At 29.6% G+C, this 25,028-nt stretch overlaps 2 protein-coding genes and 1 long non-coding RNA gene across 4 annotated transcripts in view; 2 read left to right on the top strand and 1 right to left on the bottom strand.

The window, feature by feature from the left end:
• Positions 1-25,028, top strand: part of LOC106691089 (uncharacterized) — a 100,196-nt gene that overhangs the window by 4,350 nt on the left and 70,818 nt on the right. The gene's annotated exons all lie outside the window — the stretch shown is intronic.
• On the bottom strand, positions 11,884-13,539 carry LOC106691095 (uncharacterized). The gene is made up of 3 exons (XR_001344719.1): positions 13,492-13,539; positions 13,118-13,326; positions 11,884-12,041 (listed from the first exon to the last, which is right to left on the bottom strand). It is a non-coding gene; the product is annotated as an uncharacterized lncRNA (long non-coding RNA).
• Positions 21,544-22,719, top strand: LOC112211479 (uncharacterized). Its single transcript, XM_024363275.2, has 3 exons — positions 21,544-21,639; positions 21,716-21,918; positions 22,534-22,719. The coding sequence occupies exons 1-3, from the start codon at positions 21,635-21,637 to the stop codon at positions 22,614-22,616; spliced, it is 291 nt and encodes a 96-aa protein (XP_024219043.1). The 5' UTR covers positions 21,544-21,634; the 3' UTR covers positions 22,617-22,719.

The raw sequence follows: 25,028 nt of genomic DNA, 5'->3' as shown, positions 1-25,028 counted from the left end.
TGTATTAGATTTTCTAATGTTGTTGGTAGTTTTAAAGATATAGAGCTCTGAATGAAAAATTAATTTTTTTAACGTTTTGAAACAGCTACCTGTTTGTAATTCTCATGCCTATACTTGGTGGACTCATTAATTTTGACTAGTAATTATACATAGTCTTCATTAAAGTAATCAAGAATTATATACCCTCGGAACCATGGGGCTCTGACACACCCAGTTAAAGGAAGAAAGATTGAATAATTAATGATAGCTGATACCACACTGCTACAGTTGTTATTACTATTCAAGGGAATGGGACCAATTTGACCTTTGTCCTTTGCCTTGGCCAGATAAGATGAAATGATTTGTGCCTTATGACTTAACAGTTTCTCCACTATTTCCGGAGCCGACCTCTATTGTATATCATGTAGATGATGTAGGGAGTGCTAGCACGGAAAGTACTAGTAAAGTTGTTAAGATATAAATTGATCTTAGAATGGAAATGATCGGAAGGAACAAGTCTAAAAATGGAAAGTTGATTACAATTGAATACAATGTTTGTTTTACAATATATTAATTTAATTGAGGATAAAATGCCTAAGACCTATGCATATACAGATCTGTAAATATTTTAGAAAATTACTATGCATCCAAACTAAAAGAACTTATCAGATGAAACTTTAATACATTAAAATTATGTAAAATAACATAATTTTACAGGAACATAACAAAATTATGAAATTAAAATATTTGACGAGGGAAAATTCACAAACAAAACTGCTTAAGTGTAGTCGAGCTCAGCGTGTGTTTAACTTTTTTTTTTTTAAATTTATTTAAAAATATTTAAGGTTGAAAATTAACCTCAATCCTAAACTAAATAATACATCGTGTTTTAACCCACTTTTTATAGTTATCTTACTAAATAATGTTTATAAATACATAATAACTAAAGGCTAGGAATAACACACATATTTTATGTCACATTTTAAAATCGTTTATCCTGAAATGGATTTCAGGTTAAAGTGACGTTATTACATTGCCTTTTATTAGTATCATCGATTGAATTTTACTCACATAGAAGTAAAGGATATTCTTATTGCACATAATCATTACCAAATATTAGGTATATCTAAATATAGTTTCTTAGTTGAAAAAATAGGTATATATCAGCAAAAATGTTTATATTCTACCTTACAAAATGTTTCATTTTGATTAATAAATCAGAAACTTTAGACTTTTGAATAGTGAATCATAGATAAGAAAAATCTTTAACCCGTTCATTGCCTTTAAAAAAATGCGATTTTTTTTTCTTGTTTCCAGCAGTAATAATATTCTTCATTAGCAATTAATTTTTTTTTTTTTTGTGGTATATTTATAACTATTGCACGTATCCGTGTATCCGGCACCGTCAGAAAAATAAGCACTGTAAATGCCGACTACACAAATCCCTGTTTACCATAAATATCATTATTCCATCTATATTTTATATTGAATTGGTTGAAATAGAACATAAACACGTAAGTAGTTTAAATTAAATTTATTACAACTATATAATTACGGAAAAAAGCGCAACATATTACAAAAACAGAAACAATTAATAAAATAAAAATAAATAAATTAATAAAATAAAACAATTAAACTTTTTCTTCGTATTTGTTTTATTTTTGCCTTCAGACTTTCGTTTTGATGGACCAGCTTCAATATTCATGTTTGAAAATGTATACCTTAATTGAATAGCGAAAAAACAAGAAAATAAAAAACCGCCTCTAAATACGTATAAAATGAATATTATATTACAGGAAACAAGAGCAAAAATAATTCTCGCGAACAGTGCCCGCAATAGACTGACGCGTTTGTATGCTGATGTGCGCGATTACGAATCCGTGTAGAGAGCACCATGCGCTAGACGCATGATACACGGATCCGTGTAGTAGCCATGTGAAGTGTTAAAAAATTACAAATAAAAAGCTAAATATGTTTCTAATACTTATTACAGTAAGTTTATTGTATAAGAAATCTCAATACTAAATCATTAGAAGATATAAAAAATACAATATTATAATAATAATAATGAAGGCCTAATTAAGGCCTAACCCGAAGGTTCGTTGCCGATACCACCAAACGCTCTCTGCATACATCCTTCTAGTGATGCCCTCCAAACCCAATTCCACTAAATCAGTTTTAACGCAATCCTCCCATCAACGTTTCGGTCTACCTCTTGGACGTTTACCCGTTGGTTCAGAGTTTATTAACATTTTAGAGATCCGCTCGTTTCTAAGCCCTAAAACCTTAACGCCCATCTTAAACGCGACAATGCTATAACTTGAATTATATTTACCGGCTGTAAATACAATATTATAGTTATATAAAATACGATTTAAAGTTACAGCTTATATGTCCTAACATTTTCATTTAACTCTAATGTCTTTGGTCCTTATTTTTATCCCAAAACTTTGATGAAGTATCAATGATTAGTAAATTAACTTAAGGACACAATTGGTATCAACGAGGTAGATTTACTAAACAAAGCTACAAAAAAAAAAGTACTTATTGACAACGCTGAGTTTGAGTTCACCCATCCAGAGGGTAATGGTGTTGTTTAGTAAAAACTCGATAAATTTCACAATTTACCTGATATCTTTGACGTCAACAATGCTCGAGATTCGTAATTATGGTTTTTGGAGATCCACATTTTAGAGGTCGATGGGGAAGAGGGGAGTTTAAATTCCACAAGGAGTAAAATTTTCACTACATCGTACTAAGATTAACATGAAGCTCATTGCTTATCGTCTAGAATTCATATTAAATACGACTGTTGCTTGCAATTCTAGCTACCAGGCCCAGTTCCGAATAAAGCATAAAATCAATTTTCTGTCCAATCAACACACTCCAAACATATTTAAAGTGGATACCTGACTGTTAAATAGGTTGGCGTAGTTGGGCGTATAGGTGGGGCGAACCCATGATAATAGGTTATACTACAGAAGGATTATTTTTTCTTTTACTTAAGAAATTATTCTTAATCCCGGGTATTATTGCATTTAAACCTTTAAATCCATAACACAAATAAATGCATGAGCAGAAATCATTTGGCATGAATAAGAGCAGAACAAAATAATACCTCTTTTAAGCACGTTTTCCATGGATCAGTCCAAAAATAAATAAATGGCTGAGTTATAAAGGGAAATCGGCAATAATATGTAAGTGGTTAAATTTCAAAACGTCTCTTGGACGTTTTCAAAAAATCTAAAGTTTCTGACGATCTTTATGATTCTTCATTTTTTCTGTTTTGGATTTTGTTGCATCTTGAAGGATGTTTTTATTCTCTACACAGTGTCGAAAAGAACTAACTAAACATGAGAAGTGTAAATAAATAAATGTATAAATAAATATTTATGTATAATCATTTCAATTTCTTGAGACTGGTATTTATTTAATAAATTAATTGGTATCCATTTATGTCTCAACACTCACACCACATCAGCAACAGTCTAAAGTTTCGGCCAATTCGGCCATCCTCAAGGACAATCAACAATTAACAGCCTATTATATATATATTTGTAATCATTTTAACAACAACAATATTATTAATAATTTAACAAACCTTAAATATAAATTTACACCTCTCATCCCATTATTTAAAAAACGTTTTGCAGTCTATTCTCCCCAGGTCATTTACAATTACAATTGTAGGTCAATTACAAGTCAAATTACCCTATGAAACAATAAATTAATAGGGAATTATATTAATTATTAATAAGCTAATGTCTAGTTACCTATTTTGTCACCATTTAATTAATTTTTAAACTTTTTATTTTTAGATCAACTTAACACTATCAACTTTCATACAGAAAAACCTATTTTTAATCTTGCATACACTCAGGTCAGGTTTGTAATTGATTTATTTCAAATTGCATATTGGTCAAAATTTTTATTTAACTTATGATTAAAATTCATATTAAATATTTAAACTTTATCAAGCCTTGTTCTTTTTTTAAACTACAAAATCTGAGGATGTTTTGAATTTCGCGGAATGGGCATGCCAAAACTCCTTGAGCTGCTTCCCTTCTTATCACGGCTGGAAATAAGGCTTGCCTATTTTCAGGCGCTGTCGAGTTAATGCAAAGATTGGCTCCGCGCTTTGGGCTCGCGTGTAGTCAATCGCCATTATCAAACGAGTCCAGGGTTAGCCCAAAGGAATACTGACCTCCAGTCTGCAATTTAGACACTACTGTTCCTAAATTGCTTGAGAAGTGTAATCACCCAATGGACAGGAGGATTTTAGAATGTAACACCGAACACACCAAAGTGATTTATACCTTCAGAAATAGAAAAAGAACGATCTGGGATTCTATTATTACGCTTATGATCACATTAAGTATTAGTAAGTAGTTATAATTAGAATAGTTAAATTAAAGTTAATACATTTATTTTAAACAACTGTATAATAGATTTTTTTTTTTTTTTTCTGCTATAAAAGAGTACACACCAGAATTATCATTTCTAGCACTCAAAAATATATGATGAACATAAATGATGTGGAGTTTTATCCGTAAGCTTATAATCATCCATGTTTTTTGGAATGCAATTGGAAAAAAAGTAAACTTTAGGTTATACATTTTTTATCAAAAACTTTATTTCGGTAATTCATTATTTAAGTCAGATTATTTTTTTATCATAATATTAGTAAAACCTCTGGTACACGCATCGCACAACTTTCAGTTTTTTAAAAAAATTTTAAATTATTGTATTTAATACCAGTTTGGCCTGGTGGGCCTTACATGTTTTTATATAACATTATAAATTATATAACATGTTTATACTATACTATAACAAATTTTTTTTGGTTTAACAATTGATTATGGGGAGGGAGGTATAGTCCTGTATATAATTACACTATATATAATAAATGATAGGGAATAATAACGATGAATTACAAACGAAATATATATAAATAAAATAAAATGAATAGATAAAAATAATAATTCTTAAGAAGGGAGAAAAAGGAAGGTTAGTAATACAAACAATGACATTTATAAATTTAACAAAATAAGTAATTGACTTCTAATGGGAAAAAAGTAAATTTGATAAAAATTACGAAGAAAAAAAAATATTAGTCACATGAATAACTACATATAGCTTTTTTGAATTCACACATACTACGATGTCCTGCAGCAGCTTTGGCTTTAGTCTTTGAGATGAGGTTGGAATTACCAATTATTAACTAAATTATAACTATAAATTTATAAAATAAATTATAAATTATTAACTAGAAGTGGAATTTTATGAACAGGTTTTGATGAAATCTTTAATTGATTCCATTTGTAGTGCTGATGCAATTAGCTATTTTTTACAAACCTAGGGGCATCCACTGCAATTCTTAGGAGTATATTTTGAAAAGATGATTTAAAGATATTTTTTCCTTATTGTAAGAGATACCACTCCCCAGTCTCTATAATAGTGTTTTACACCAAACACACAAGAATTATTTTTCTTGACTTAAATGAGGGACACGCTGCCCGATTGACTGTAGGGACTTCCTCCAGCGATAAACTGTTACCCTATAGCAGTGACAGCACCTCAGTGAAGAACAAGAAGGTATTGGAAGGCAGATTGTAACTTCGTGCACTATATAAGTAATTAACTTGGACTAACCTGAGTGTCTTCTGATTGGTCTATTGGTCTTCTATCATTGTCTTCACACTTCTTAAATAACCCTAGTGTTAATGGAAGCTGGATGATAACAGAAGAGTTGATTTAACCTTAACTTAGCTGAGTTAACAACACCTGTGGTAGGTTAAATGTGACACACGAGAATTATGATTTCTAGCATTAAAAAGTATAAGATGAAAATAGACTATTTGGGATTGTATTCGTAAGATATGATCACATTGAATATATATATTTTTTTAAATACTATTACAAAATATTAAAACTAAGGTTATATATTTTTTACTAACAATTTAATTGCGGTAATTCATTTATGTAAGATTCATTTTTATATTATAATTTAATTTATTTATAATCTTAATATTTTCTTGAGACTGGTCATTCTTTTTTTAAAATAAATAATTCAAATTGTATCCATTAAAAGTCTAAAAATTTTAGTCCATTAAAAGTCCATTAAAGTCTCAAAACCTTTTATTTCTCTTATAAGTCCGACGTTTCGGCCAATCCGGCCATCTTCAGGGACAATCTATTTAATACAACTTTGAAACTATATAATTAAAAAAACTCCAACTCCATGCTATTCTGCCCAAGTTTAAAACATCAATTTCTAAATAGTCAAATATTCACTTAAAACAAAATCATTTATCATCAGACACTATTCTTTAAAACTTTTATCACAACTTTTTATTTATTTGTTTTTCTTTTTATTATCTTTTTTTAGCCGATAACCTTGTCTTAAATTTAAATTTATAATATAAATTTTAATTATAAATTGCATTGTCAACTTGTCAAATAATTTTACATCCTTTTGACTTATTATAAATTTACTATTAAATTTCATTTCTAGGTTAATTATCAGTAACATAATGTGAGGAGGAAACCTATGCCTATACTTACATTCTTTTATGAAAAACATTTTTCCTTCTACTTTAACTAGTTTAATAAATAATGATAAAAGTTATAACATAACATTAGCGCTAATTTCTAAAAATAACAATAAAAATTCTTCTTTTATCTTATTGAAGGCTGTTTCTAACCACTTCATTCTGGACACGGTTAAGTCTTATTTATTTATAATCTTAATATTTTCTCGAGACTGGTAATTTAAAAAAAAAATAATTCAAATTGTATCTATTATAGTCTCAAAACCTTTTATTTCTCTTATAAGTCCGACGTTTCGGCCAATCCGGCCATCTTAAGGGACAATCTACTTAATACAACTTTGAAACTATATAATTTAAAAAACTCTAACTCCAGGCTATTCTGCCCAGGTCAAAAACATCAATTTCTGTTTTATCAAGTTGTGATAAAAGTTTTAAGGAATAGTGTCTGATGATAAATGATAAATGATAAAGGATAAAATATGAATTATTTATTTATAAAAAAAAAATTATAATTTAAATTTGAAAAATCACAAACTATTACTTGCTTACACTCTGGAAGGCGAAAATTATGAATAATGAATGTTTATTTCATTATATTCTCATAAATATCATAAGTAGCAATTATATTATTTAAATGAAAACTTCAACTCTTTTTTAATTCTTTATTATAATGTTCCGAGTTATAGCAGCTTTCTTGGGCATAATTTAATTTATTATTTCGCTTGGCTTCAAAATTCCTTATGTAATATCCACATATCTCACGTTTCATTTTTATAATTTTAATTTCTAATATCTTTTATATATGATTTTCTTAGCAAGGTTGAGTCTGGACTTATCTAATTGATATTATAATATTTAGTTGAGTAGGTCCATTCTTATCTAAATCGTAAAGAGAACCTGACTTCAATACCATTCTTTGTTCAATAGCACTGGGATCATAATGGTATTCAATGCTACTGCTTGTTGTAAGATCCTTCACGGTAAAAATTTATGTAACAAAAAATACTCTTTTCCTATCATTCATTAAATAATTGGAAAAGTTTGATATAACCAACTAATAAGTGATAGAATTTGTGAACAGCATCAATTAGATTACCTAAAGAAATATTTGAAACTTCTTAATGACTAGCAATTGAGCAGTTGGAACTCTACGGTGATTTGTTGTGGTGAAAGCGAGGGTAATCAGGACGACCTGTGACAGACCTGGACTAGATGATTGCCTTCCGCAAGATAGCAGTTTGACAGCTTAATTTAACTTCCATGAGTTCTCTAAGGTAACAAACTTATGATAGTAAATAATTATGATTGCCCATACATCCTCCTATTTGACAATTAAAACGGGTAGTTTTATTATATTATAAACGATTCAACAATAATGTTAGGATCTAAAAGTAATACAGATTAAAAAAAAAAAATCTCAGGTTCAACTTGGTGGTGTAAACTGCAATGGTTTGACTGAATATAAAAAATATATTAGTAAAATCATTAACATTAATTGACCTGTAACTAGAGATGGGCAAAAATTAGCTATAGCTAAAACTAATAGCTAAAATTCCTATAGATAAGACCCTTATTTATGAATGAAACATTCATAAATAAATATCTATAGTAGTTATAATATTTTTGTACTCTTGAATTATGTCTAAGTAATGTAATTTAGCACTTTATTTTATTGAAAATTAATTTATCCGAATTTATTGTAGTTCATTTTTTTTTAAATCTCACTAATCCTTTTTAATTTCATTTCTACATTGCCTTCATATCCTACTTAAAATTACATTTTTTTAAACTTTTAAACCTACAACATTTATTTTTTTTATTATTCAGTTATGATCCTGTTAGTTTTTATTTTATTATTTTCTTCATTATTAAATATGTTCAGTAATAATAAGACTTCCAACTGGTTCATATTTTATATTAGTTTTTGACGTATCTGAATTTACATCTCATCGTAAGAATTTATGTCACAGTGTAAAATCAATTTCTATAATCAGTTAATTTTTACTTCATATTTTTTTGAGATTTTTTACTTTTTATTTTAGTATCTTGTGGAAAAAAAAGTAAATGTAAATCTACAAAAGGTACGGAACTTATTTTCTCGATCTTTTCTAATATAATTCATTTATTGTATTTTTGCACCATTATCAATAATATCTACAATATTTATGATTGTTCAATAAATCTTTATCCATTTGATTACATGCTCATTAACTACTTTCTGCATTGTAGCTCTGATGATTGTCTATAATTTGCCCGAAACGCAGGAACGATGAATATTACAATATTTTTATCTGTATTTGTTATGAAAACTCTACTAATTTCCATTTAAATATAATTTGTTGACTGAGGAGAAGATGGTTGGGGGTGCGGTCAATGAAAAACACAAATAAGTATGATTAACGTATTTTTAAAATAAGTTAATCATACTTATTTGTGTTTTTCATTGACCGCACCCCCAACCATCTTCTCCTCATTCATCATCCACGGTCAACAATCTCTCATAATTAATAATTTGTTGACTTTTTGTTTTTTTGTCAACTCAACCACTGTTCCTCTTCCACTTTTTAAAAGTGACAATACGACAGAAGTCAATTTGGTTTGAGTTTATTCAGGAACGCATCTTTATATATATATATATATTTGTGAACAATAACATGGTTGTTCCATACACAACGAATTCAAGATCCCATTTACCTTCCTTCCTTCTACGTTTTTGTCCATAAAACAATTCTCTAAATTTAGAATCTACCAAACAGGTATCCTTACTATTCCACTTCATTGAATAAATAAAAGAAAATGGACTACAATAAAAACATTGAACTTCTTTGTATATTTCTCATTTTCATCTAATGATATCACCCAAAATACAATTTATTACTAAAAGTGATTTGGATGCAATAGTCGTTCGGATGGAATAAATTGAACATTACAATAAATTAAATTGATTACAAAAAAATCCATTTGCTACAAATTCTGTAAATCTACTCACGTGCTACAATCCATACAGGCAATGAAAAATATGTGACATTATAAAGCGATCAGAGGAAGGTGAATGACCAGAGTTCTTGTATACATGGCTAAGGTCATTGCCGCCCTCCAACCTCCTGGTTAATGTTTAAATTGATGCCACTTAATATTAGAGAGATAAGCGACACGGCATGATGGCTTTCTGTTAGCACTTGCATGAATTCTGCATTGAGTTAAACAGTGGTAATAAATATGCAAATGGACCTCCTGCCATTTCAGATTTTAATGGAGACCAACCTGGTCTAAATGGGCTTAATAGCGGACGTTGTGCATAATGACATTCTAAAAAAAAATCATAATATTTCAGAGCAGGGTATTTTTTTAGAATTAATATATTATTATACATTACATGTTTGATTAGAGAGCAATAATAAATAAAGCTTAGTGAACCCAGATATTTTTTAAAAACCAAATGAACTAGTTCATGAAAAATATCTGGTGAAGGGATATTGATAAGAAAACAATATAAATTTTTTACAAATATCACTTTGTAGAAGGCGTTGTAATTCCCAAATATGGATTTAAAAAAGTCTGGTACGCCACTTTCTAAGTACTTATATTTTTATTTCCTACCTCCTAATTTAATTTATTAAACAAATACATAATATATACTTTGAGATACAAATTAGTCTTGTATGTTTGAAATTAGCTATTTCTTTGTTATTAAGAATGGAAATATGTTTCATATATAGATAATTGAAAGTAAAATCTGGCTAAAATGTTAAAACCACAGAAGTAGAAAAGATTTATTTTCTCCTTCAGTTAGAAATCGAATTCTATTATATTTTGTTTTTATGCAAGTAGATAGGTTTAAGTATTTATTTATTTAAGATTCTATGGTAACTAGAAAAAACGAAATTGATGAGGAAATAAAAGTGGTTATTCCTAGTTATTTTTCAATTACAAAATTGCTTAGCTGGCGCCATTCATCCAAAAACCTAAAAGTTAGAATTTACAACTATTATATTTCCCACTGTTCTTTATAGATGCAAAAGGTGGCCTCTTAAGCCCTGGCCTAAGAACAACGTCCTAAGGTTTTTAAAAATAAAGTATTACGTAATATATTCGGACCGGAAAAGGATGAATTAACGGAAGAATTTAGAAGACTACACAACAAGGAATTGAGGGGACTGCACTAGGTAAATATAATTTAGGTTCTAGCATAATTGCATATAAGACCGGGTAAGGTTGTGGGACTTAAAATGTTAATAAACACTAAACCGTGGTGTTAAACCACTAAACATTTAAGCCCTTTCAAGCTATTTCAATCAGGATAAGACCTATAATTAAATATCACTCGACTGTTCATTGACATGAGCTTAGTCATTGTTAATGTCGTTTTTGAGAAAATCGAAAAATGTGAAAAATCTATTATATGAAGTGGTCAATTTTAACAAAAAGGTTGCTGCAACATCTTTAATTCATCAAAAAATAAATAAAATTCATTCATGGAACAAATTTGTGAATTCTCTCTTCATAAAAGTCCGAAATCAGAAAATTTAGTTAAGCAAACTACAATATGGGGGACAGTTGCCCCCCCTCCCCCAGAAGTGATAAAAAATTATTAATTTTTTTCAAGCAATTAATCATAATAATCATATATAATTTTCTTAAAATTTGGTTTTATTCGCCTTTTTAGTGCTCAAATGTCACAACTTAATTGGCTATGACTTGCCCCTCTCCCACCTAGTTTTGATCCAGAGCACGCTCTTGGCCCGTTCAAAGGTTGGTCATATCGCTGCTTTGCTTCAATAGTGACACATTTTATCATTATTATTTTTTTTTTATTTAAAAGTTCACTTATTCCAAACCCTATACTTCGGTTACTTCCTTTACTGAGGTAGTCCTCCAGACTTTTCTGGAGCTTTATACATATTAACTCTACTGTACAATGTATGTAATACCTCAAACACAAAATAAAAAAGAACTTTTTTTATGTATGATGCGCCACTATTCCAGCAAAGCAGGGATATAACTCCACAAGTTTAGTCTCGGTGGTAATACATATTAGAATTTGTCTCACATCAAAGTTACAACATTTTGAGTCCTGCATAAAGTTCCAAATTAAATCTCTGCTTTAATTACTTATTAATAATCAGATTATTGATTATTGAATTCCTATTGCATTCACTTTTGCAAAAAAATAATAAAATATTAGTTTCATGGTGATATAATTAAATGATATGAGCTTGAAAACAGTGTGCTTTGTTTATTTATACATAATTACTCTCGAAAATGGTAATGATATCATGATAATATTCGATCCACCGGGTTCGTTGATGTGACAAAGGAATATTTGTTAAAAGTGGTAGATGTAAAAAAAGAATTCCATTATTAAATTTTTATTTAAAACTTTGATAAAAAAAGGAATACATTAATTGAGAATGCCGTATCTATTCATTCATCTTCAAACTGCTTGCATTGTAATGCACCATCGTTCCTTAGGACTGCTGAGCAATTAAAGTCATTTTTTCGAAGTTTAAACTGTAAATTCAGAAAGAGATAGAGTTATTAACAAGCGTTATCATGAAGTTCGTCGCAAAGTAGATGTTAAAAAGAAAAGTGAAGCCAAAAAGAGGAGAGTTTACCACGTTGAGATTAATTAGGATGTCAGCCCTTGTAATCTAAACCGAAACAGAAGGCAGCCGGTGATTGGGTGCTACTACACCACGCCAACGGAGTCATGTATGTCACAAGGCCGGTCTTTTTGGCTTCACTTTTCCTAGCTCCTCCATTATACACCTTCCTCCAAGGAATAAACTAATTTTAAATTAAACACATTTTATTTTAATGTACATAAGTAACATGAGTAATATTTAGTTCTTAGTAATTGAATTATATGAGCCCTCAGTGCTCACTTAAATGTATTTAATTAAATTGATAATATCGCACAATATATGAAAATTTTATTGCATTTGCATCATAAGAAGGGAGAGCGGTGAGAGTAAAATAATTCAGAAAATGACAGAAAAACGTTGTGTTTCATACGCTGTAGAAAAATTTGAAATTATAACTTTAGTAATTTTTTTACCCTTCCAAGGGATTTTACAAGACAGGTTGAAGAAAAGTGGGAATAATCTTTTAACTTAGATTCAATGACTGGAAGATTTTCTGTATTATCGTCATCAACTATGCAAAAGATATTGAAACTACTGCAATCAGTAATTAACTAAATTATTAATTCTTTATGTAAAAACACCAGTTTTCTATAATAATTACTGCACAAGATTGATCAAATAGTTTTTATTATTTTATAATAATTTTGTAAAAAGTTAAAAATTCAAAATTCAAAATACAAAATGATATTTTTTTTATCTAGAATATCGCTGATTGACCTTGTGTGATTAACAAAAGGGAATGTGGTTCGGATACAATAAAAAACAACTCAATGTATAGTACATAAACTATTTGATCGCACCCAATCACATAAATTATTAATTTTTTTTTCTTTTGCTTTTAATAAGAATTTTGTTAATTAACTATTATAAAGACGTTATTGATTAAATTACAAAAATGGTTAGTAAGGAACGCAATGGTTCGAATCAGTCGATCTTACTCACTTTTCGATGGTCAGTAATGAACGTGACATGCCGGGCAACAACCACACAACCCTCCGTGAGGACGATAAAACATCTTCCTCATGTGACAGTAGTCTTCTGTGATGTGACTATCGCACTTCATGGTAGAGCAAATGTTTGGTGGGCAGATCGAGCTGGCACAGGACAGAGCAGCCAGGCCCACGATCAAGATGACAACCAGGAATACTTTACTAGCAAAAATAAAATAAATACGAAATATAATGTCATGTCATAACTTATACACGTTATGTAAGTGCGATAATGTTTTCACTGTTATATTCTGGACTGTAAAAAGAAAATCTCTGTGAAACTCATACACATAATGACTCAATTTTATAAAATGAGAAACTGCTTACTTCATTTTGCAATCTTGGCTTCTGGTGAGATAAGTAATTTCTTTTTAAGAAGTCCTATATATACCACTACTTATCATCAAATACGTTTGATACAACTCTTGTAAGCACTTAACTTTTAATTTAATAAGATATCGTTACTAAGCAAAGTACTTAACATTATCTAAATGGGCGATTAGATTTATAATTAAATAATTAATTTAAATTAGTAATATGACTTTCGTACAGTTATTAATTTAATTTTCTGGTGTCAGATAATTAATTATTTCAATACTATAAATTTTTTTATTTTAAAAAAATAGTATGCAGTATCCTACGAATAGTAAAGTATTTATTAGTGTGGTAATTACTAGGAAAATTATAATAAAGCCCAAACAATCAATCGGTCTATACGAACACTCCTCCATTAACTACCCTCCAAACTCAAATCTACTAGAGTCAGTCTACTCGATGCGATCGTCCCACCTTATAGTATAAGAGCCGGGTAGAATAAAAGGCAGTTATCTCACCCCAATTTTTGATTACTTTAATGAAAATTAGGTACAATTACTAGTCAAAATTGATGAATCTACCTATACTTGGCAGATTCGTCAATTTTGAAGGGGAATAAAAAATGGCGGCTGTTTCAAAACCTTAAAAAACACTAATTTTTCATTCGGAGCTCTATATCTTAAAAACTACGAACAACATTAGAAAACGAAAGAGCACATTATTTAAAGAAGAGTAAATTTTCTAAAATACTAGTCCAAATAGAGCTATTTACGTCCAATAGTTCTCGAGATATAGCTTTTTAAAAAGCAAAATTTCTTAAAAATCTACTGAAAGATTAGTAGTTAGCTAATTTATTTTTAGAATCCTATATCTCAGGAACTATGTGACGTACAAATGTCTATTAGCACTCAAATTAAAGCTAGTTTAATGGACTATAAAGAAGTTCATGAACTTTACCTTAGTAGGAATCGTAGTTTTCATGATATTTGCTAAAATAAATTGCTTTGTAGTTGTTCATACAATAAGTTTGATTTATGAAAAACTTCATTTCAGAAACCATTGGACGTATAGATGTCTGCACCAGCGCTCAAATTAAAGCTAGTTACATTTACTGCAAAATAGTTAATTATTCTTTTCTTTGTGGGAGTAGTAGTTTTTATGATATTTGACAAATTAAACTCACAAAATGTTAATTTCCAGTTGTTCATATAAAATGTTGGATTTTTGAAAAAATATATCACTAGATCCATAAGACGCACATATGTCTGCCAACAATCAAAATAAAGGAAATTTAACTTACTATAAAGTAGTTTATGACACTTATCTTCGAAGGGGTTGTAGTTTTAATGATTTTCACATATGAATAATAAATTTAGCAAATGAAAATTTGTCCGAACAACTATAAATCAATTTATTTTAGCAAAGTTCATGTAAACTATTACTCCTACGAAGATAAACATCACAAACTACTTCATAGCTCATTAAACTAGCTTTAATTTGAGTGCTAATAGACATCTGTACGTCAAATGGTTTTTGAGATATAAATTTTCCAAAATAAATTCACTAACCACTAATCTTTCAGTATGTCTCATACAACATTTTTATGAAATGTTGCTTTTTAAAAAGCTATATCTTGAAAACAATTTAACATAAATAACTCTATTAGGGATCATATTTTAGTAAATTTACTCTTCTTTAAATGACGTTCTCTTTGGTTTTTTTGTGTTGTTCCTACTTTTTAAGATATAGAGCTCCGAATGAAAAATTAGTTTTTTTTTATCGTTTCGAAACAGCCGTCATTTTTTATCCCCCCTACTTATACTTGTCAGACTCATCAATTTTGACTAATAATTATACATATTTTTCATTAAAGTAATTAAAAATTGGGGTGAGATAACTGACTTTTTTCTCCTCTTGGGCTCTTTTACGATATAAGATTCTGTCTACACCTGGTACGTTTACCCATTGGTTCAGTGTTGATTAACATTTTATGGATCCATTCTCAGGTTAATTCCAGTCCGAATAATTTACAAAAATTACAAGGGAAACAACCTTAAAACTTTATAAATTCATGGATTGGTAAACGTTACGGACCTCCCAACTGTCTATTTTCAAATTCAATTTCTGTGATTGTTCAAAATTTTTGATAATCTCATAATTTACGATTTAAGATGACCATATTCATCTTCTCTTTTTATAATAATAAAATTAAAAAATAGTAGCCTAAACTATCTTAACAATGGCCATATATACAATATAACAATATAGCAACGACGAGGAAAAAAAATTCGTAAAAATTGTCAGTAATTATAAAAATTAAATTTGAAAATGAACAATTTAGGGTCCGAAACATTGCTCAATCTATGCATTATATGTCTACAAAGTTTATAAGTGTGGTTTTACTGGAAATCGCTCCATTGAATTTTTAAATGACTTATACTTTTAAAAGTTTAAATCATATTTTACAAAATGATATTATTACTATAGACGTATTATATATTGTTGGAAAGCCATAAAATTATTCTTAGTACTTTCAAAATTAATTCAATAACAATTTAGCATTGAATAAGTGGTTAAGGGCACAATATAATTCTTTAGTTATATCTTTATATTTCTGTCATACTTTTACTTAACAAAATATTAAAATTTTAACACGGTAAATATTATTGTTTCCATTAAATTTGGAGTTCGTTAATATGTCAATTGAAAGGCACATTTGAAACGTTAGTACTGGGAAATATTGTCACAGTGAATAATATAAATTATCTGTTCTGAAACAAGCATGGATTAATTTAAATTTAAAATAGAAAGTTGTGTTATACTCGCACCGCACCATATTTTGTTCCTTATTGATGAGGTGTGCTAGTCAATAAAATTTAATTTGTTTTAGAGGAACAGGTTATTTTTTCTGAAGATATTGTGATAGAGTCCCAACTTTTGGCGAACCAAATTAAAGTTAAAATTAGGTTTCATTATTGTAATGTTTGCGAAATTGTGTTTTGCTAGCTGTTTGTGTAATTTTTGCATGGAATTTCATTCCTTAACATAAACCCAAGAAATTTTTTTTATTGTTTAACCAACATATACAATAAGGAACCAAACAATATTTTTATTTGTTTTATAGGCGACAAAGATATATTTTCATTTCGCAAAAATTCAAGGCTTTATCTTTTTTTTTAATGATATACTTTGTTAGGTTTATGTCATGAAATGAAAATACGTCGTTAAAGCTTTACTACTTATGATAAAACCAATTTTTTTTTTTCTCGATTCCTTGTTATCTATGTTAGTTTTTCTTAATTTTATTTTAAACAAATAGAGAAGACTTAAACCATTATGCAAGTAAAGCTTTTGAGGTTGTTACAATTTGAAGTTACTAAAACTTAATTTTCTTTGACTTGCACAAAATTATTTATTTATTTGATCAGTTTTATTTTATTATATTTTTATACAGATTCATATTTTTAATTAAACAATTAATATTATTTTTCATTCAGTCCTATTGTTATCATCTACATTTTTTTTTTTACCTTTTTTTTTTTTTTTTGTTTATATCCTACGAATTACTATTTCAATACTAATACTTAATGCCCTTAATTTGTGGGAAGAAAGACTAGGCTATCATTAACAACCAATTTCAGCCTGGTTGGGAGGGCCGATGTTTATTTACGTTGGTTTGCCAAAAAATCAAAATGAAGCCGCACAGACATGACTCGAATCGGTGCTGCAGCATACACGAAAGTGCCAAGATACTGCCACTACAGTGGCCTCTAGTATTAACAATTATTGAAAAATATCCTATAAAGATAGAATTGTGATAACAAAAATTTAGGATCTGGGGTTTTATTGTTTCAATTTTTGTTTGTTGTTGTAGTAGGCTAAGTAACACTTCATCAAATTTTATTTATCATAAATATCAAAAGATATGAAAATACTTGGCGCATTATGACCTTATTTTTAGCATAACTTTATCAATTCAAACAGTTGGTTTTAAAATTAATTTTGGAACGTAAAATTGCTATTTTTGTCGGTTTTTCTATATATAATCACATTCTTATTACGATTTCAATTAATTGGTGAAATAATTAAATAAATTTTTGAATATGACTCATTGATTTATTACATTAAAAACATTTATATGTATAAATCATTCGTTATAATACTCTGACAATTACATTTTCTCATTATTCCTCGACTTTAAAAATTTAGAACACATAAGATGTTTTTTATTGCATCAATAATAATAAAAAAAAAAAAAAAGCTGTGCATATTGAAAATAAACATAATATTAAGGTTGGTGTTCTTTAAAATCTGATAACTCTAATTTTTCTAGATAATAATTACAAATTTTCTATGCGTAAAAAACGTAATTACGAATGCTGTTTTGAAGAAACTCGGTTTTGAATAAATTTATTGCAACAATACAATAATTAGACCATTTTTATAAAATATTTAAATGTACTTTGAAAAACAGATTTTTCTAGTTGACTAACAATAAACTGTCGAACACTTGACAAAATACCATTAGGCAATTTTAGTAGCTTAAAATAAAATAACAAAACTGAAAATTATAACCGTTGTTTATGAAAATACCAAGTTAGAAAAGTTTCGAGAAAATTCTTATACCAAGATCGACCTTTCATATAAAATTAACTTTATTACTTCTGTTAATAATTCCGTGATCATATAATCGTTGTATAACGCTTTCAAGTGTCGAGATCGGAAATCAACTAAAAGGCTAACGTCATTCACTTTTGAGGAGTACATCCCATTTAGGGACAAGTTGTTTTCTTTTTTTGATAAATTTTTCAGTAAATTGTTAAGAAAAAAAACTGATAATTGAACAAAACACTTGAATATAATTTAAATATTTGAAAACATAAGTGGGTTCAATTCAGCAATTAATGTCATACAACTATGGCATTCCATGTTTAGTTGTTGATAGTATATTATAAAATTTCGTTTGCAAATCCTGAATGCAAGGTCGACAGCTCGAAATGAAGTTGTCGACCTTGCATTCTAGATTTGCAAACAGAATTTTATATTAAGCTATGCGTTTTAGCTAAAATTACTATTAAAAAAAATGTATTGAGGTACAACAACGGTTGGATATATAAATAATAAATGCATACAAGTGGGTTAAATTCAGAATGGTGTATGTCATATTTTAAATAATGCCGGATACAATTCCAAGAAAAATAAATTGTTAAAAGAAATAAAAGTAGTGAATTAGGTCATGTACAAAAATATTTAAAAACACCCAACAAGTTTTTAAATATTCTGGTACAATTAGGCACAACAATTGTATAATAGTTAAATTTTGTAGTATATATTATTAGATACGCCACTTTGGCAACAAAACAATGATTAAAAAGTGTCATCTTTCAACCAGGTAGGAGGCTGTTGTAGATGTGGTGTTGAAGCATACTACAGCTGCAAGTATATATATTTTATGAACTACTGTCATGAATTTTTGACATACTGGGGGGGGGGAGGGAGGAGCTATCTAAACGGTACTACATGGTGGGGATCAAGTATTTATTTCGTGGGACCACCACAGAAATAAATCTAGCCTCCCCAGAAAGGATTCGAACCGGCGCCGCTGCAGTCACAAAGTAAACAGAGTAAGTAAAAGTTAGTGCTTTTACTTGCTCGTCTTCAAACGTCTCAGCTTGAATGCATTAATTTTTATTTCATAGGGACCCCATGGAATGAAACCTCATTCTCCCACTCTGGTTAGAATAGGATGTAGGATTACTTCCTTCCTTATATCAGAAATGGCAAAGAGGTATTAAAAAAAAAGGTTGGAGGTCGTCAGATCAGGAGTGCGATAAATGATATTTTATCTAGATCTTAGGCAAGATCCTTAATAAGAAATATATAATCAGATACAGACAGCATAATTGTGATCGGATGACAGTATTTATCATTTGACCATTGAAATGGGCTTGATTTGAATTTTGGGAATGAGAAAAATGAGAGGAATGTGGATCTGGATAACGCTAATTTTTTTATTCCAGAAAATTCCCTACAGTAAAGTTTTATAAAAAAAACTGTAGATTAAGTGCTTTAGTTACGCATTATTTTTGATTAAGTAGTTAGTTATACAACATAAAATATGAGTTACATGATAAAGAAACGTTAAAATTTATTATTGTTTTGACTGTTATCAGTTATCTATACCATTATTCATTGGTATGATAATTAGTGTAAAGAGTTATTAGAGAATATATTTATGGCAATTATAAAAATGTGAAATAGACTGTCAAAGTACAAGTCATAACGTAATGAAAACTTCAATCATATTTGATTTATAGACTAATTTGAAATAAAATGAACTATATTACTTTTTGTAGCAATTTTTTATTGCTTTCTCATCGAGATAATGTTAAAGCATGGAATTTCTCATTAATACTTAATTTTCGTATGCTAGGAATATCAAGGCAAGGTCGCAGACTGATGCTGCCTCGAATGGACTTATCGCGCTCAAAACCTTATTTTTTATTTCAAAAAATTACTCATATTTAAAGGAATCAGACCAAAGATTAAACCCGAGCATTCAAATACAAGCCATATTTATTTTTTAATCACATAGTCCTGTGTTTCCGTCTTTGTTTTAATCTATGTTCGAGCCGCTACGGAACTATAGTACATTTTTTTGTATGCGAATTAATCATCTAAATTAAAATATGTCTAGATATTCATAAAATATATTTTTCCAAGATAAGATAAAAAAAAGTAGTGGACCAAGTTTTAAAACATGACATAAAATTAGTCATAGAGGACATAATACCAAGATATGTCAAGTCAAGGTCTAGTGGTCAGCAGCACGATGTTTCCACATAGGGACATCCACAAGTACACCTAGGTACTAAAGGAGCGAAAAACCATCCACTAAAACCCCGAAAAAACTAAAAATCTGAACTAAGGGTGTACAATGCCATGATAAAGGCATATATGGATCGATACCTGAGATCTAGCAAGTACCCTAGAAAGCAAAATCGAAAAATTTGAACGGAAACTCCTCCACACAATAACACATACGATATGGGATCAGATCATTAACACATAGGGGAGAGGAAGTAACAGTAAACTGCTTGCAGAGATAGGTAAGTCAATATCTTATGATATGGAAGCAAGGAAGTCAGGATTAGCGAGACATGTGGCTCGAAGCAATCCATCAGGACGCCTCAGAGGACCACGAGGGAGCCAAAAAACCGGACGGATAGACAGAAGCAACAAACATATGTAGGAGCTGCATGCAACAAACTGGAAGGCAGTAGCCCAAGATTGGCAGGAGTGGAGAAGAATAGTTGAGACAGCCAAAGATCCACCAGATCTGCAGAGCCAACCGAAATATATACATACATATACATATACATATTTTTGTGTCTGTCAGTTCTGGTCCAAATCTGGAGATAATTGGATCACAAAGCAGAATACAATGTAATAGAAAATTTTAATTTCGCCTAAATAAAGTTGTATTAATTACTGATCCTCAAAACGCAGAAAAATATATTTAAATACATATATATACTTAATGTTTTAAAATTTAATATATATTTTTAATTTTTAGAGAGTTTCTCAACTAAGTACGTACGATATAATACATAAAAGAAAATATTTAAAACACGTTTGCAAAATAAAAAAGTAATCTGTAAAAAACATATAGCATGAGATAAAAAATTTCTCCAAATGTTATAAAAGTTCTATCATGTAATTACAACAGTTCCACTGTGACCTTGACCAAAACATTAGATTTGTAATAAATCCAATCAGAGTTATTTTTTCTGAGGCAAAACGGTAACGGATATAACATTATTTATAACCTTGGTATTATTAAATTATCAATCCTTACAATACTCCATTTACGAATTAAGTGAAATTCATATTTTTAGAGAACAATTAATAAAATACTTGACAGAATGTCAAGGCTTTAAAACCTAAACTATATTGACTAAATTTGCATTTTAGTTTGGAAGATGAAATTATAATTTAAAAAAAGATAAAAGATTATACAATCCACTTCATTGAGCGGTACTCATGCTAATATTAAGAGTGTGAAAAATAGATAACGAAACGGTATAAATTGAGTTGGGGTGAAGAGCGCTTTACTTTGGCCCCCAATATCTCAGGAACAAAAACGAAAAACACAATGAGGTAAATATTTAAAAGTTTTTGTTTTTAATATTGTCAATGATTCCTTGTTTAATAAAATTTTATAACACTTTTCCAGTAAAATTCTATTCGCTATTGTATTCCTTGCTGGTTTAATCGCAATCAGCTCGGCAATATCCTGCCCTCATAACTTCTGCGAAATAATCAAATGCCAAGAAGATATTACCGAAGAAACTTGCCAACAACAGAACAAGATTTACGTTCCTAATGGATCTTTGTGTGGCTGCTGTGCCGTTTGTGTCAGCCTGCCCCATATGAAAGGTATAGTTGAAATATATATATATGCCTTATGTTCTCTAGTTTTATTTTTTGCTCAAATTATTATATATGTGGCTCTTAAAAGTATAAGTTCCCATACATACTTTGGATACAAAAAAATAATTCGCAGAATTACGACAACCATCATCCTACAATATATGGCTTCTTAAAACATTTTTTGCGACTTCTCCAAAAGATATTTAATAACTGTTTGAAGTGAACTATGGCTGTAGTGGTAGCAAAAAAATCATATCAACACAAATCGGTGTTAAATTTCTGGGGAAGGTTCAGATTTCACAATGTCCGAAAATTATTTTTTTCACTTTTTACATAGTTAAAGTTGAACTTTATTATGATCTATCATTATTTCGAAGTAAATATTTTTTTATTTCACCGTATTATCTCGCTACTTATTATTAGAGATCGGCTTTATGTAAAATATACAAGTAGATTTATAATACAAATAAATAGATGGTAATTTAAAATAATAATGAGGCTATGAGATCTTTGATTATTGAACATGAATCAATGCATTACTAACCGAGTAATACTTTTTGTAATTTTTGATAAACTTGTGATATTATTTTGAACTCTTATTTTTTATTCTATTTGTTTCAGTTAATCCCCCAGGTGATGTTCCAGTAAAACTTTGCCCATATCCATTCACTGGAACTGGAGCACAAGACTACTATCTCTGCTGATTCACTGGTGGATATATTTCATGAAGACTGATTTTTTAGAACTTATTCTATTGAAAAACAAAAACAAAAATTGAAACTGAATAAATCTTGTTAGTTGATTTTATGATTATATTTTAATCGGTGACCTTTCCAAAAGAATTCAAAAATTAGGTGAAAAAGCTTATAGCTGATCGTTTTTAAAAATAATAATGTATGCTCTAGAGAAATGAATGTTTTTAATAAAATATTTTATAAGTAATATAAATAAAACAGTGATATTCTGAAGGGATAGCAGTGAAAGAAGGAGATATGTGAGACAAAGTTTAGTTTTTAGTTTATTACAAACATTCCAAATATTATATTATAATAGAATTAACATCAGAAATTTTAGTTACAAAGTCAATGACTGAATAAATAATGTAACTTTTGTAGCAGGTAATATACATACATCTAATCTCACATTGGGGGCTATAAAACAATTGCCTAGAAAGTCATGAAGTATTTATATTAGGAAAAAAAAATTCTTTTTTAATTTAATTTATTCATGCTTATCTTAAAAAAAAGTTGAACCAAATGGCACTTCAGGAATAACTCGATTCACAAACAAATTCAACCCTTTGACTCAATTGAAAAGGATCGCAAAGTTGCGCAACTTAAAAAAAAAACTAATGAAGAAAAAATTTAGCATGATACAATTCTGAAATCAAATCACACATTTATGAAACTTTTCTACCGAAAAAAAACCTAAATATCGAACTGTCGCTCATAGTAGTAAAAGAACCACGATCTTTGATACAGTCCTAAAGTCTGTTATAACGACGAAACTTTATAATTTATAAATTATAAGACTATTAACTAGATTTATAGCTACAAAACAAGATTTTTTAAGGGGTTTCATAAACTAAAACGGTGGTTTCACCTGGTAATGCCATCTCATTTAGTATTTAAAATTATATTTGTATGTCTTAATACCATCGAATGGTAATAATAATAATAGCTTAGTGAACCCAAAAGGGACGTGACGGCCGTATGGGTTGGGGCCCAGGTCCTAGTGCGCTCGGTTCAGAGCTTTGTGGGTTCGATTCCCATCTAGGGCAGTTAAACATTCATTTTTCGGCGGTCCCGAAGAATGAATCTTGACAATCCCACCTTGGTTAATACGCGGCGGCAACCCAGGTAGCCGCCAGGGATTGGCAAAAAGGACCACTAGGTCCACTTGCCGGACTTGTTACCCCAAACAAATACAAGTACCAAGACCTGTAGTGAACCCAAAAGTAGTTCACAGCTATGTAAATGTAAATGTAAATGTCATATGCAACAATGAGTTGTACCCACTGCTGCGAACACCCGTATTGCCTAATAGGCAGGGTAGGGTGATAAATAAATAAAATAATAAATAAATAGTGAACCCAAAATTGCGATGCCGATATCACCAATCGCTTTCTACATACACAGGTCCAGTGACGCCCGTTCAAGCCTAAATCTACCTAAAGAAAAATAAAGAGCTAAAAGATCAGTCTTGGCGCAATCTTCCCACCTACGCTTCGGTCTTTCTTTGGTACGCTCACCCGTCAGTCCAGTGTTTGATTACACTTTAGGGTTCTTTCCGGCCCTAATACACCATAAGAATTTTACCGGGCCTGAAAAAATACCGTGTTTAAATTCAGTCGCACATTTAAGGGAATGGAGGTCTGCACTCGCTGAAAATTTAACCGGCTAGGATAAATAAACAATATCAGCCAGCTCATTGACAAGATCAGCTGGTTTTTTGCCGGGTACAATGCCTTGTTGGTTTAGCACACAGCTATCACTTATTTATTTATTTAATTTATATATTAGTGCATTTGTAATTCGATTAAATATTTTTAGAGTATCTAAAAATTACAATGGGCCCTCGATATTATAAGGGTCAAATGAATCAAACTTCGTTATAGGAGTAATCGCGCTATAGTTATAAATAACAGAGAGAATGAAATAATTAGGGGGTCTTTGCTAATTCCTGTAATTGATTTTCAAAAGGTTTACCTATTTAAATCATAAAATAAGCCATTTATTCATAATTTTTGGGTTAATGGAAACAGCTTGGGCTTAATAGACAGTATATATCCTTACATCAACACTAAACAAAAAAAGTACGAAAGTGCATGTTCCTCTCTAATGTGTTTGATTCCTTATATTACACTCTCTTCCGCTGTGACGTAAAAGAGTAAAAAAATCATTTTATTTAAAGTTTATTCAAAAAACGAGACCAGAGATAGATCCTCATAATATCCAAATCCGCGATATAATGGATCACTGAGTAATAATAAATATTGTAACGATGAATCTGTTTAAATATTTTTTATAATCAAACATAAAACATACAAAGAACTGAAATTGAAGTGTTCTAATAAAACTAAAAAAAAAATGGGTTCTATTATTGAATTTTGGTGT

This window comes from Halyomorpha halys, unplaced genomic scaffold, assembly GCF_000696795.3.
Source record: "Halyomorpha halys isolate HHAL.00 unplaced genomic scaffold, Hhal_1.1 Scaffold2076.1, whole genome shotgun sequence".
NCBI classification, from domain to species: domain Eukaryota; kingdom Metazoa; phylum Arthropoda; class Insecta; order Hemiptera; family Pentatomidae; genus Halyomorpha; species Halyomorpha halys.
This window is presented reverse-complemented; position numbering and strand designations above follow the sequence as displayed.

Excerpts from the sequence above, each read along its gene's own strand:
- LOC112211479 (XM_024363275.2), top strand. Across the intron at positions 21,919-22,533 it reads CAGCCTGCCCCATATGAAAG|TTAATCCCCCAGGTGATGTT; the intron begins GTATAGTTGAAA and ends TATTTGTTTCAG.